General features: G+C 45.6%; 1 protein-coding gene across 2 annotated transcripts in view; it reads left to right on the top strand.

Annotated features, from left to right (window-relative positions):
• The first annotated feature begins 10,752 nt into the window (after positions 1 to 10,752).
• The window catches only part of CHST11 (carbohydrate sulfotransferase 11), a 171,162-nt gene continuing 168,234 nt past the window's right edge, over positions 10,753 to 13,680 (top strand). Inside the window, exon 1 of one of the 2 annotated variants that reach the window (XM_075727606.1) lies at positions 10,753 to 10,855. In XM_075727606.1, coding sequence (XP_075583721.1) covers positions 10,753 to 10,855 — 103 coding nt within the window. Of the gene's footprint in view, positions 10,871 to 13,680 lie in introns of both variants that reach the window. The other variant, XM_075727605.1, reaches the window with a different exon arrangement.

Here is a 13,680-nt window from a genome sequence, read left to right as displayed (position 1 = left end):
TTGTGGCGGAGAGGAGGAGGAGGTAAAAGAGTCAGGAGCGATGGCATGAGGTTGAGTCTGGGAAGAATGGGGTTTGGGGGGAAGGTGAGGTTAGTTTTTTTTGTTGTTGGGTTTTTTGTTTGGGTTTGTTTGGGGCTTTTTTTTGTTTTTTTTAGTTCTTTGTTTCTCACCATACTACTCTATTTCTAACTGGCAGTAAATTAAATTAATCTTCCCCAAGTAGAGTCTGTTTTCCCTGTTAAAACTAATTGGTAACTGATCTCCCTGTCCTTATCTCAACTCATGAGCTTTTCCATCTTATTTTCTACCCCCTGTTCTGTTGAGGAGGGGGAATAACAGAGCAGCTGGGTGGGGGTCTGGAAGCTGGCCAAAGTTAACCTATCACACTCAGTTACAGTATGGCCACACAGAAAGTTGATTTGGTAAATGACACACACAAAGGTAATAGAAATCTCCAGTCTTGGTGAGAATGAACAGCTAGCACCATGCAGAGATGTAAAGTTCTGTGAATGGATCTCCTGACAACACAGCAATCTTTCGGTCCTCCAGTGGTTGATCTCCTCTAAGAAAATCTCACTCTCCCTGGTTATGCAAAATGCTGGCTCAACTGTATGGCATGATTTACTGGAAGGATGGCACTCTGTCAGTAGATCAGTTTGCTTTTCAACAGTCTGAGTTTGAAGTTCTCTCACTCAAATGGACACTGTACCAGTAGTTGTTATTTATAAAGTGATTTTAAGTCCTTTTTGTGTCATTGGAAAGGATAGTTTGCAGTTCCATTGACAGAAAACTTTCTTCTCGGGGTTAGCTAAATGGTTTTTTTTGAGAAAAACAATGCGTCTTTTAGGATGCATTTGCAACATTATTTGATTTTTGAGACCAGTGAAAAGGGAATTAACGCAGGTTTGCGAGTCATCAAAGTTGTAAACTTCTGCAGTCCAAACTACGTATATGCATTCTCTATTGGTTTTACTTAAATATTGACTACAATAAAGTAATGAGGCAGCATGCAGACTCCAGAAAACAATTCTGATTTTTTTTTTTTTTTTTTTTTACAATAAATCATATATAGCAAATGGCCATTCTTCTTCCTGTGCAGGGTCAGACAGACAGCTTAATGGTATTCATTCCTCATCAGCCTTTGATAGATGTTGTAGAGTCAATATGGATATATTATCCTAGCCCATCTCCAGGAAGAGATAAGCTTTGATAGAATTATGGCTCATGTTTCATAAACCAGATCTGAAACCATACCAGAATGGATCAAGAAAATGTGCTGTAGTTGCTGCTGTTGCTCTGTAAGAAGTTGTTAACTTGCTGTTCAGAAGAAAGGTGACAAATATCCCTTTTTGCCTTCTAGACTGTTGAAGGACAACTTATCAAATTACTAAAACCGGGTAACCTTTCTAATTGTGCTAATTTTTCTTAATATGGTTAAACTAGTGGTCAACTCAAACCTTTTCTCTTCCTTAGGTCAAGATATGCTTCACCATGTAAGCCATGGTTTTGCATAGTCAGCTGTCAACAGGGTTTATAGATTCTCTTTGCTGGAGCTGAGTTGTGTTTTCCTTCACAGAGACTTAATAGCGCAGTTGGAATCGTAACTCCAGTGTAGGCGGTTCATAAGAATGGGGAGCCACACCAGAGGGGAAAGGTAAGAAGTAACTCATTATACAGATGCAATACTGGTGGAGTGACGAATGTGTGAAGTGATTTGGAAAAATGTCTTTACAGGTTGGATAATATTATTTCAACAGCTGCTGTGTGATTTATTATCTCTGTTCCCTCTCCTGTAATATCACCTAGACATCCTTTAAATAGAAAGAGTCCCTGAAGTCACACCTTTCAATTGAGGAGGGATGGTGAAAGAGAAAAAAAACTAGCATTTAATTAGCTCTAGAAAATGCTTTTCTTTTAGATGTGTTTCTAAATTGCTCCTTATAATCCCATAGTGCTTTTCAGTTAAGCACCTCATAGCACTTCTCAAGCCTAAGGTCACTGCAGTGTAGACAGTGAGAAAAGTCCTACTTGTAAGTACGAATTGCTGCCTCTCCTGTTCAGTCTGATTTTCAGTGCTGCGATTGTCCTTTGGGCACAAAAAACTTGTTTTCAACCTTGGATCTGTTTTTTACACCTGTACTTCTACTGGCTTCAGTGGATTTTTTTTCTCCTAGTGCAAACATTGGAGGAATGAGACATAGGAAAAGCATAACAACATAAGACATATGTGACTTTCCACTTAAGACTATGTTGACTTGCTGTTGATTTTGGACAGTCTTCAACACACGTAAGTCCTAAGGACTTTAAACATAGATCTAAATCAAATATGTGTGTAAATTGAACATGTAGTAGTTATACTTGTAAACTAGAATGAAAAACTGCATAGAACTTGTTTCACCACTGAAAAATAACAAAGGATTTTCCCAGCATCTGTTGACTTAAAATGGTCTTCTGAGCAAGTTCCAGGTAAAGAAGATACATGTTTATCTTCAGTTCTAGCAAAAAAACTAAAAAAAAAAAAAAAAAAAAAAAAAAGGATTTTCTGGCCATCATAATGAACTAAAATCTTGTATGAAAGTATTGAATTTTGAGATAGGGTTAAAACTTTAAATGGGAAACATTTGGTAAAGGAAAATGTTTATATTCTTACCTAGTTGGATTTTTTTTTTTGCGTAGAAAAAATACAGGAAAAGAGAGGACGTATTATTGACCTAAAAGAACCTCTGCTGAAATTAACATGCTCAAGTAACAATGAAGAATGTGGCTCCCATTTTTGACTGCAAGGTATTTTGTAAGGTAGGTGACAAGAAAACAGGATATAATGCTGAACATTAGAGTACAGAAAAAATGAGATTTGACAGTATTTCCTTCAAAACAAAAAGATATTTAGAGACCTGTATTGGGATTTGTTTCACCTAACTTTCCCCATGTACAATATAGGTGTCTGTAGCAGAGCTAGACAACTGGGAGCTTCTCAGTCGATGGGCACTTTTAGGGCATGATTCATCTTACTGCACTTTAGATGTCCAAAATAGGGCAAATGAATTGTGTCATGTAAATGTGTACTCCTTTCTGTTGACTAACCATGTATTGACATTTGACCAGTTGGAGACCAGCTGGATGGCATATAAGAGTTGGTGAGACGGATCTACCCCAGAAGTGACAATAATAATGGTTTTTAAAGAAACACTTTACAGAAAATACCAGTATTTATTCACATAATCACAAATAATAAAAAACTGTTTCAGAAAAGCCAAACAACCATGTTAAGGCACTTTTAAAATTCCTAAACACAGTAGATTATATTGTTTTTAATTCAAAATGTAGAACAGCAACAATACCAGTATTTATTCACATAATCACAAATAATAAAAAACTGTTTCAGAAAAGCCAAACAACCATGTTAAGGCACTTTTAAAATTCCTAAACACAGTAGATTATATTGTTTTTAATTCAAAATGTAGAACAGCAACAATCTAAGTTAACTATATTTTTCGTTTCCTTTTTCTTTTTTTGGGTGGACTAGCATCCTGTTTCGCCTGGGATAGAGTTAATTTTCTTCCTAGTAGCTGGCATAGTGCTGTGTTTTGGATTTAGGATGAGAACAATGTTGATAACACACTGATGGTTTAGTTGTTGCTAAGTACTGCTTATGCTAGTCAAGGACTTTGCAGCTTCCCAGGCTCTGCCAGGTGCACAAGAAACTGGGAGGGGGCATAGCCAGAATAGTTGATCCAAACTGACCAAAGGGCTATTCCATACCATATGATGTCATGCTCAGTATATAAACTGGGGGGCGGGGAGGGTTTGGCCAGGAGGCAGCGATCACTGCTAGGGAACTGTCTGGGTATTGGTTGGCGGGTGGTGAGCAATTGCATTGTGCATCACTTGCTTTGTATATTATTATTACTGTTATTATTATATTGTTGTTATTATTACTACTATTATTTTACTTTATTTTGTTTCAATTATTAAACTGTTCTTATCTCAACCCAGGAGTGTTTCTCACTCTTACTCTTACAATTCTCTCCCGATCCCACTGGGGCAGGGGGAGTGAGCGAGCGGCTGTGTGGTGCTTCGTTGCTGGCTGGGGTTAAACCACGACAGGTAGATATTTTTCTTGTGTCGTGTCCCCCCCTCCCCCCTAATAATTTCTTCTATGATTCTCTTCACTTCTTCTGCAAAGATGGTTTTTCTTTAAGTATGTGTGTTTGTTCCTATTCAGCTGGATTTTTTCCCCCAGAGTAACATATAAGCCACTCCAACTCTTGGAGACAAATCAGTTTGCTCCTGAAAGTAGCTTGCTTGGATTTTAGCTGAGAAAGTGCTGCAGGGTGAATGGAGCAAGCATGCTTATGTTTTGTAAAGTATATGCAGTTCGTACCGATGTGGTGGTGTGCTGCTTCTGCTAGCCAACAGCTACTGCATCCTGCCTTCCTGGCTACTAGGTTTTATTCTGAGACCCCTGTGTCTAATGAGCAGCATAGAAGGATGCCAGCAATATGTAATGAGTAATGCCAGCATGAGTAATCCCTGGTGTCTGAGAACAGAATTAGGATGAGCAGCCCTATGAAAAGCTAGTAATTCCTCCTTATTTCAGCCTCTCTGTGCTCTGAGTCACACTTCAGATGATGCCCTAAGGTCAGTCAAAAGAGATCTGAATTTCAGTGCAGTTTAAGGGTGCACCACCATTGCTGGGAAAATACTTGTCTGTTTAGAAGTCCTTTTAACAAAGGCAACTAACTCAATACGAGGAGAATTTGCATGGGCAGAACCGCTTGCCTTGCAGCTGCCTTGGTCCTTACATTTGTTAAGTTCTACTCCAATAATTTCACTTCATAAAAAGTGTCCTTAACTAGAAATCGGGAAAACGGCAAAGGAAGTGCACACGGGGGGGGGGGGGGGGGGGGGGGGCGAGGAGGGAAGAGCTGTACTTCAGTGGAACCTGGCAAATATTTTAGTGTCTGCTTTGCCCAGGAATTTGCGTTGGCCGCTCTAATTTGCGTTGGCTGCTCTGGTTGTAGCGGTGATGATGGGATGCACTGGAATTTTTCTTGGATTTGATTTTCGGGGGTGGTAGTGGTGTTCCTTGAGTGCAGCTATTTGCATTGCAGGACAAAAGCCAAGCTCTAGCTAATAAATGTCACAAACAAATGTCAGTGTTCTGGCAGACTTGACCACTGTTACCTGTTGCAGGGCTTACTGATGTTTCCTCTGAAACCAGTGACATTGTCCTGGACAGTGTTGGACCACTGGGTTTGATCCACTACAGCTGTTGGTCACAGTGGGCAGAGGTGCACCCTTCAAAGCAAAGCTTCAAATTGCTTCTATGCCTATCTCCTCCAAGTCTTTTAACTACGAGCTTTGCAATTAATATTGCAGCGGTCTTCCATCAACCACAGATTTTGCTTGTAGATCCTACTTTAATCTTGAAATACATTGTATATTGCTTCTCTCAATTGCTTCTCCTTATGAATTTAGTTAAGCCAAATGTATGCTTGTCCTTTCATGTGCCTTGTTTAACTCAGCCATGATCCTGTGTTCTGCCAGCTTTAAATCAAGCCAGTTCTACAACAGAAACTTTTGTCAGCATTGTGAAGCCATTTAAATGTACAGCATTGCTCTTGGTTTTAAGAGACATAAGCATGTTCATCTAGTCTTGTCAGCAAACTGACATTAGCAGCACAGTTCAGTGTGCTTGCAGACCAGGTATGTACTGTTCTGGCAAAAATGTTTCTTGCAAGGGTCTGCACTAGAGGGGAGCTTCCTAAAGCTTGCCTGGATGCTCTTCTATTGAGGATAATAATTCCAAATAGTTAATAATAAAGATTACTGATACATAATAATAAAGGTACCACATGCATTTCAAATATGGGAGTGTCTCCATATTTAGCACAGGAAATGCTGTCCTGCTCCCTGGCTTCTCAAACTCTCTTCAGAGAAGGGAAGAATCTGCTCCCATCACAGGACAAAATTACTAGTGAGTTTTGTGAGGAAGGGAGGAAGCTCTAATTCCTTAGACAAATACAGCACAAAACTAACCTGTAGTCTATCAGTACAGGGGAGGTGGAGACAACAATGCCTTTCAGATATGACCGTTCAGATAATACACATTGCATTCTTAGAAATACTGCCTCTCATCAGTCTGGTTTGTGTTACCTGGAGGCATGCAGTCCAAGAAACCATAAACTTGTTCAGTCTCGAATGAAGAGAGATGAAATCCTCTCTGAAATAGAGGAGGAAGCCAGCTGGGTAGCAGGGTGACATCTATTACAAAGTATTTTAAAATCTGGAAGGAAAAAAAAAAAAAGATAACCCATGTATTCCTGGAAGACAACTGGAGATCTACCTGGAACCAAGAGTTAGATACTGCAAGAATGTGGGCTTTCCTTCTAATGCAGCACTTCAAGTTGCACAGGGTATAAAGGCATTAAGGCATCACCTAAGACATCAGCGTAGAAAATGCAAGATGCAGGATGAAGTATTTCAGAAACGCAGCAGATTCTTCAGCTTTGGGAATGTGTTAGATGTGGGGGTTTTCTTATTTGGAGGGAAGAGGAAGGGGGCAAGACATCTGCTTAGCTCCAGAAAGGATTGTCTTTCAATTTTCTGTGGTGGTAGCTTCCTGGAGGTGGGTGGCCTTTTATTCATGCGTACAGTGAGTTGCTGACTGAGAAATCTGCGTAGGTAAATGAGCTTTGTCCTACTTCCACTGAAATCAGCTGGGGTAGGGAGGCTCTCAGTGCCTTTTTTTAATGGGCTCAGAATCAGTATCTTAAAAGACTGTTATCATGTATTAATAGAATAACATTGCTAAACACATTTTGACCGACAGGCAATGCTGGGTTGCACTACAGGGCCCTACAAGGTGTGAGGTAGGGGGGTGCCTGACCATTAACATGGGTCTTTTTTTGCTTGACTTCCTACCTTCAGACAGCACAGTTTAGAGTGGCTGGTCAAATGCAAGGTCCACTGACTGGCTGGAATCATTAAAGCAATGTGCTTTTTCCTTGGGGGACAAAAACCCTAGACCTGGTCTCTTTATGGTATGGCTGTTTTAGGCAGGGGAAGGTAAAAACTATCCTCACAGAATATAACCAGAAGACGCGTCCAGAAGATTTGCTGATCCACCTAACTAGACTGCTTCACCCTATGGTGGTAAGAGTCGTGATGGGACCGGAGTTGTAACAGTCTAAGGAGACACAGAGAGTCTGAAATTTGCTGTTTCTTTTAAAGATCTGAAGGCAGCTTACATGCCTAAAAGCTTGTGCATATTCCTTCAATAACACTAGTTGTCCCCCCTTGAAGACATTCTCTAAAAATTTCATCTTCTGTTTTTAAGAGGACGAAGCTAATCAGTATAAAACAAAGTAACTTTTTCTGAGATACTTTCATTATAGATGAAAAGTTGCAGACACCTACATGTCTCTCACAGATACCTCTATTTTATAATGGGTTTCTCTTCCACATTTCAACATGCTCTTCAATATTTGCCTGCTTGCCATTTTCTGATAAATTGCACCCTGAGTTTACTACACACTGTATTTCTGTCTATCCTGTTTTTCAACTGCGGTTTGGTAATTTTTAGAGCTTTATTGATAAATAGTGATGTGTGTGGTTTTGTTTGGTTGGTTTTTTTGTAAAGCTTTTTTTGTTATACATAATAATCTACAAAACACTGTCTGGACTTCTTTTGATGTCACTGGCATCTGGTTCTTAATCTCTTAAGTCTTTCTTTCCGGAAGCCTGTTGGATGATGAGACTATTTTTATTGAGAGATACCGAACGCTGGTTATTACCATGGGAATGGTAGGTGATCACACCTACAGTACTATCCGGACTCCCTGCTGCTCTGCAGCTGCTGAAGTTCCCACTCAGAGGCATGCTTTAGAAGAAGTGCCTGAGCTGTTCGTGTACCTGTTCTATAACTTGGCACCCATCTGGAAAGACAACTGCGTTTCCTTGTGTTCCCTCGATTATGCTCTTTTCTGTACAAAAACCAAAGCACAGCTGTCTCATTCTCTAAAAAATAGGCTGCTGCATTTCATTGTCCTGACTCACCAGACATTAGAAAGGTTGTCATAGGTAGAAATTAGCAGAGATGCTGCAAGCATGCAGGTGGATATTAAGTTTGTAATCGCCAATGTCCATGATGAAGGTTTTGCTTTATAATGTGAAGGTATTGCTTTATAATGTTCTTTTAATAGTAAATGGCAACACAGCTGGTGATTTTCTTCCTGCTGCTTTAAAATGCTCCATCGTTCTGTCAGAGGACGATGCTCAGAAAAAAAAGTGTAACTATTGTCAAGTACTGAGCAACTGACCACCTTCTCTAGCAGCATGAAGCATTTCTCTTCTTGTGTTACTTGACTGAGTATTGAGTTCTAGGCTTTTGCCCTCATCCCTCAGTGTCTGATCCACATTCCTGGATACACTCCAGTTCTTTCTGTTAAAATACTGCAGTTGCTGTTGTGCTGCAGCATATGTATTGACGGATGGATGCTGAAATGCCAGGCTGTGCTTCTGGTTGACTTTTGTTGACTGACTTAGAGCTTCACCACCTTGATGTGTTACATATTAGTACTTCTCTTTATCTAGTGTTTTTGATAGAATGCTTTTGTGTTACATTTGAGGTTTAGATTTAAAAGAGAAAAATCAGTTTAAACTTTCCTTTACATTAGCAAGAGTAGAAAATGGTCACTGCATATCAAAACTGCTAAAAAACCAACGGGAAAAAATCTACAGAAAGTAAGTAAAATTAATATTGTGTAAAACTTTAATGAACAATGGAAATTGTTTCTAACAAAAGGAACTCTAGGCCAAGCCTAAACAATGTAGTCTGTTACAAATGTCTACCTAATTATTGGTTTATCCTTGAGGTAAAATCCTTTTAATTCGCTTTTGGAAAGCCTGAATGAAAAACCCTGATGACTTTACATGTTTCTGTCACGATTACCCAGGAAGGAATACTCATACCTTTTGGTCTTGTCGGTTGGGGTTTTTTTTATTTTAGTTTTGTGGGTTTTTTTCGTGGTGGGTGGGTTTTTTTTTTTTTTTGATTGATTGTTTTTTAAGCTTAAAATCTGTTTTACCCCACTTGATTCTCAGCTTTGGGCTGGGTCTGTTCAGGGCTATTTTCATTTTAAAGACCCCTCCCCCCAAGCACAGTGGAAGAAGACTCAGAAATTTGAGGGGGGGCGGGGGGAAATCCTTTTACACATGAAGATGGTATCGGCATCAGCAAAATGATTTTCACTTTAGCAAAAAGAAAAGCAATAGCAAAGCAGTATTTGGGTGCATCAGGAAAACAAATGGAACGATTAGCACAGTGCAAGGATAAACGGTGTTTTGCTAAGCAGCTGATTTCATTCAGCAGCGTACTTCTCAAGACCCGGCTAGCTCCGAGCAAGCGGATAGCCCCCGTTCGGGAGCTGTGCTGTGCGGCTCACGTTAGAGCCCCAGCTGAGGAGTTAGCTGACCTGCAGCCGCTCACGCAGCCCCGGCTCGCCAGAAGCCCCCGGCGTCCCGATGCACGCGTGGACGAGGCAGATGCCTTTTGTTCTGTTGCACGGAGCTCCTCTGCATTCCTCCCACGTACGGGCTCGTATCGCACTGCCTCTCGTTGCTCCCCGACTACCACGAGGTAGACTTCGGTGGAGGGACTGGGGGGGGGGGGGGGGGGGGGAGGCGAGAACCTTTTGTTTTCCACAGACAAATGAGCGATCAGTCGGTTAATTCAGAAAACTTGAAGTCTCGCACTTAAAAAAAAAAAAAAAAACAACTCAAAAAAGCCAACCCTTTCATTTCTGGCGTGCCAGGTGGCACTGTTTTCATTAGGGATGATTCAGGGCCACTGGAAGTGGGTGTTTACACCGCTTACGAGCCGCTACCGCTCGGGACAGCGCAACACCGAAGAAGAAACGACGACAAGGAGCGGCTCCAAAATTGGGTCTTACATAATACTAAAGCGAGAGAAGACCTGGAAGAAGGCATTTAGGATTAACAGTCACAGGCACCACACACACACACAGAGGAGAAAAAAAAAAGGAGGGGGGGGGGGGGAAAAGTGGGAGAAGAGAATTTCTTTCCACAAAGGGGGCGCGGGGAAAAGCCTCCTTCGCCCGGGGCGGCGGCGGGCCGGGGGGCAGCCCAGCATGAGGTGGCGGCCCGCTCCCCGCCGGCGGACCCAAAGCCCCTGAGGAGGGCGAGAGTGACCCAGAGGCGGTCAAGTTCACAGGCGGAGAGGCGGCAGCGACGGCAGCCCCCGGGCGCCGCCTGCGAGGACCGGGGGGGCCGAGGGAGCCCCCGCCGCCGCCTTCCCCCCTCAGCGCCGCTGCCGGCCGTTAGCGGCGCCCGCACGCGCCCGGCACGCCCCGCGGCGGCGGCCCCTCGAGGCAGCCCGGCGCGTCCCCGCCCGCCGCCGCCGCCGGGCGGGACCATCTCTCCCCTTGGCTGGGGGTGGCCCCGCGCTCCGCCCCGGCTCCCCGCCTGGCCCGCCTCCCCTCCGCGCCGCGCAGAGCGCCCCTCCGCCTGGTGCGCGGCGTGGTCACGCCCAGCGCAGGCATTAGCGCCCCCCGGTGCGGGGCGCGGGCGCCCGGGCATCCTCCGGCGCGGCGGCTCCTCCTCCTCCTCCTCCTCCTCCTCCACCCCCTCCTCCTCCTCCCGGCATCTCGGAGCGCCGCGGGCGCGGAGCGGCTCTCAGCGCCAGCCGTGGGCGCCCCGCCGCTCCTCTCTGCGCCGCCGGACAACGCCATGAAGCCGGCGGTGCTGGAAGTAATGAGGATGAACCGGGTGTGCAGGATGGTCCTGGTCACTTCCGTGGGCTCCTTCATCCTCGTCATCTTCTATTTCCAAAGTATGTTGCACCCAGGTAGGGCACCGGCACCGCCGCACCGGCACCGCAACGGCATCGGCACCGGCCCTGCGGAGGGGAGCGCCCGGCTCCGCGCCGGCCCCGCTCCCCGGGGGCGCAGGTGGCGGCCGCCCCGGGAGCCCCCGCCGGCTGCCGCCCGCCCCGGCTCTCGCCTCCCGGCGCCTTTGCGGCAGGCGCTGGGCTCGGCGGCGGCGGCGGGCGCAGCGCCCTGCAGACCGGCTGGCAGCCCCGTCCCGGCCGCCGCCCGGGGCAGCCGCGGGAAGGTCTCCTCGCCCCCCCCCGCCCCCAGCAGGAAACTTCCCGCGGGAGGGAGGAAAGTTGTCCGCTTTTTCCATTTTATTCTTTTCTGCCTGATGTCGTGCGTTTGGGGGAAGAGGGACGGGGGGACGGCGCCGGCCGGCGAGCCTGCCGCGGCGGAGGGAGCCGCCCGGCCGCCGCGGGTCCCCTCCCGCCCAGAGCGGGGACCCCCACCCCCCCATCCGCCGCCGGGGCTGCGGGCCCTCGGCTCCGCTGCTTTTCGTTCTCGGCGGTGCCGGGGACACGGCGGCCGGCCAGGGGCACCCACCGCCGCCGGCGGGCAACTTCGCTCCGGCTCGCCCGAGTTGGCGGGGGCGGCTGCCCGGCCCGGGCCCTGCCCGCCCGCGGCGTGGGGGAGCCGGGCGCCCGCGGCGGGGCCGCTTCTGCCCGGCTCTGCCTTACCCCGGGGTGTTCGGGGAGGCTGAGGAGCTCCCGGCTGTGCTCCTGGCTGGGCACGGCCGTCCGCACAGCCCCGAACCGCGGGGTGGCATGGAGGGGCGCGACAAGCCCTGGTGCCAACTCCTAACGAGACTTTAATTTTCCAGTTCACAAGCGCAGTGGATGCTAGGGATAGAGCCGCGCCGGGGGTAGCGGATGCTGGCTCCCGTGGAAGTCACTCGTAGGTCGGCTACCGATTCACGCAAAGGTGGGATTGGGCCACGGAAACTTCACGCGGCGTCTGCTGCGCGCACAGATCCGCCGTGGGTTGCGGCGAGGCTGCTTTGTGCAGCTTGGCTGCGAAATTTATCCAGCATGGAAAAAAAAAAAAAAAAAAAGAAAAATTAATCTTGATCTGTCCGTCTGTCTCACTTTTTCCCTTTCCTGCCTGAGAAATGAGGTGGAAATTGCACTTGCAGCGTGTTTTTGGAGGGATTATGACAGCTGAGCAGAGGAGCGAGGCTTGTAAGAGGGAGCGATACCTTTTAGCAGACCAACAGCTGTAGCTGGCAGAGTGGCCACGCTTCTCGGCAGGCGACTCTCCTCAGCCGTACCTGTGAATCTCTCCTACCAGCTCTCGAGTGTGGTGGCTACAGGCATAGCTGTAGCAAACAAGGGAATCGCAGCCTGGTAAAAAGAAAAAGGCCATATTCAGTTTGACTCTTTCCTTCCCTTCTTGTGGCTACCAAACCGTAGTTGATGAAAAATGATTTTTCCTTAAAGTTTTTGGAGTCAGAAGGTTGAGGCTTAGTGCGCCGATAGGATTAGGAATCGGTAGATTTTCTGTTGTGTGGTGAAACCAAGCCCCATTTGGCGTTTTACTGTCAGCTGTCTGCTCCTCCAAAGTTGGTATCATTTGTTTGATGAATGTGTTCTCGTATGGTGCCCATCTGTGTTAATACCTGCCAACTCCTTGGAAAAATTAGCATATTTTTTCTTTCCTGCTGTGTCTGCTCCATGCTAAGGGCTGAGCGCTCCTTGTAAAACCAGTAAGCAGACCTGGGGAAGGCTTTATTTCAGGGCTTCAAGGCACCATGCAGAATTGTTGGTTTTAACACAGCTTTACCAATTTAATGAAAGTATGATATTTTCATTAGTTGCATTCCACAGGTAATATAGTTTGTATACATATTCAGAAAATTAGGCCAAGCATTATATTTTTCCACTCATTTCAGTTGAATTATACTGCTGGAACACAAACTGAGCCCGCAGTATGTGAGAGAATAAAATTTAAATATTCTGTGGATTTTTGAATGTAGAAAAAACACCTTTCAAGAATTCTCAATGTGCTCTGTAGCTAACTGCTGGAGATTATGGCTTTATATTTGTGCTATTGTGAAACTATAAATAGGTTGAGATTTTAGTACAATTCAAAGGATTTACCGCAAACTCTGAGGAGAGAATGCGATGCTGTGAAATCACCGGGAGGATAATCTGCACCCATTTTCCGTTTGACACATATTTTGGTTGTTTGCGTGAGCGGAGTAGATCTGGAAATAAATGTGATCGCAAACCTGTCCATCTTTATTGTACCATTTTGATCCTAACCGATTCTGCTGGTTTTTGTGGGCTGTTTCTCTAGTGGAAGCTGCTAGAAATCTATCAAACTCATTTAGACCCATATAGAGTGTGGTTGTTCAGTTAATGTGCAGTTTGTAAAGCTCAAAGAGCTATTTTCACCAAGTATCTATTATGTGATTATGTGTATTACCATCTTGGTGGTGCAAGTGGTAGATTAATGTGGAGTTCTTGAAGGGGCAGGAGAGAGGGAGGTAGTAGACCTGCCAATGTGGTATACATGAAGTAGCAGATCATTTTGAGGCATTATATCCTTATTTTAGGATATGTCAGTAGCCCTTCTTGATGTATGTCTAAAGTCACTAGAGCTGAACCCTGGGCAGGGTGCATGTCAGGTGGGCTGGGGCCGGAGGTATTAAGAGCTCTCAAAATCTTGGCCGATGCCCTTTTTGTTGTGGAGACTGTTCTAAATTTTAGCTGGTCTCTGCTGGAGTAGGACGGCTACCGGAGGGAGCTGTCTCTCATACCCTGGCTTGCCACCTGTCACTTGTTGG

Source organism: Pelecanus crispus, chromosome 1 (genome assembly GCF_030463565.1).
Source record: "Pelecanus crispus isolate bPelCri1 chromosome 1, bPelCri1.pri, whole genome shotgun sequence".
NCBI classification, from domain to species: domain Eukaryota; kingdom Metazoa; phylum Chordata; class Aves; order Pelecaniformes; family Pelecanidae; genus Pelecanus; species Pelecanus crispus.
Note: the sequence above shows the minus strand (reverse complement) of the source record. Positions and strands in the feature narration are given on the sequence as shown.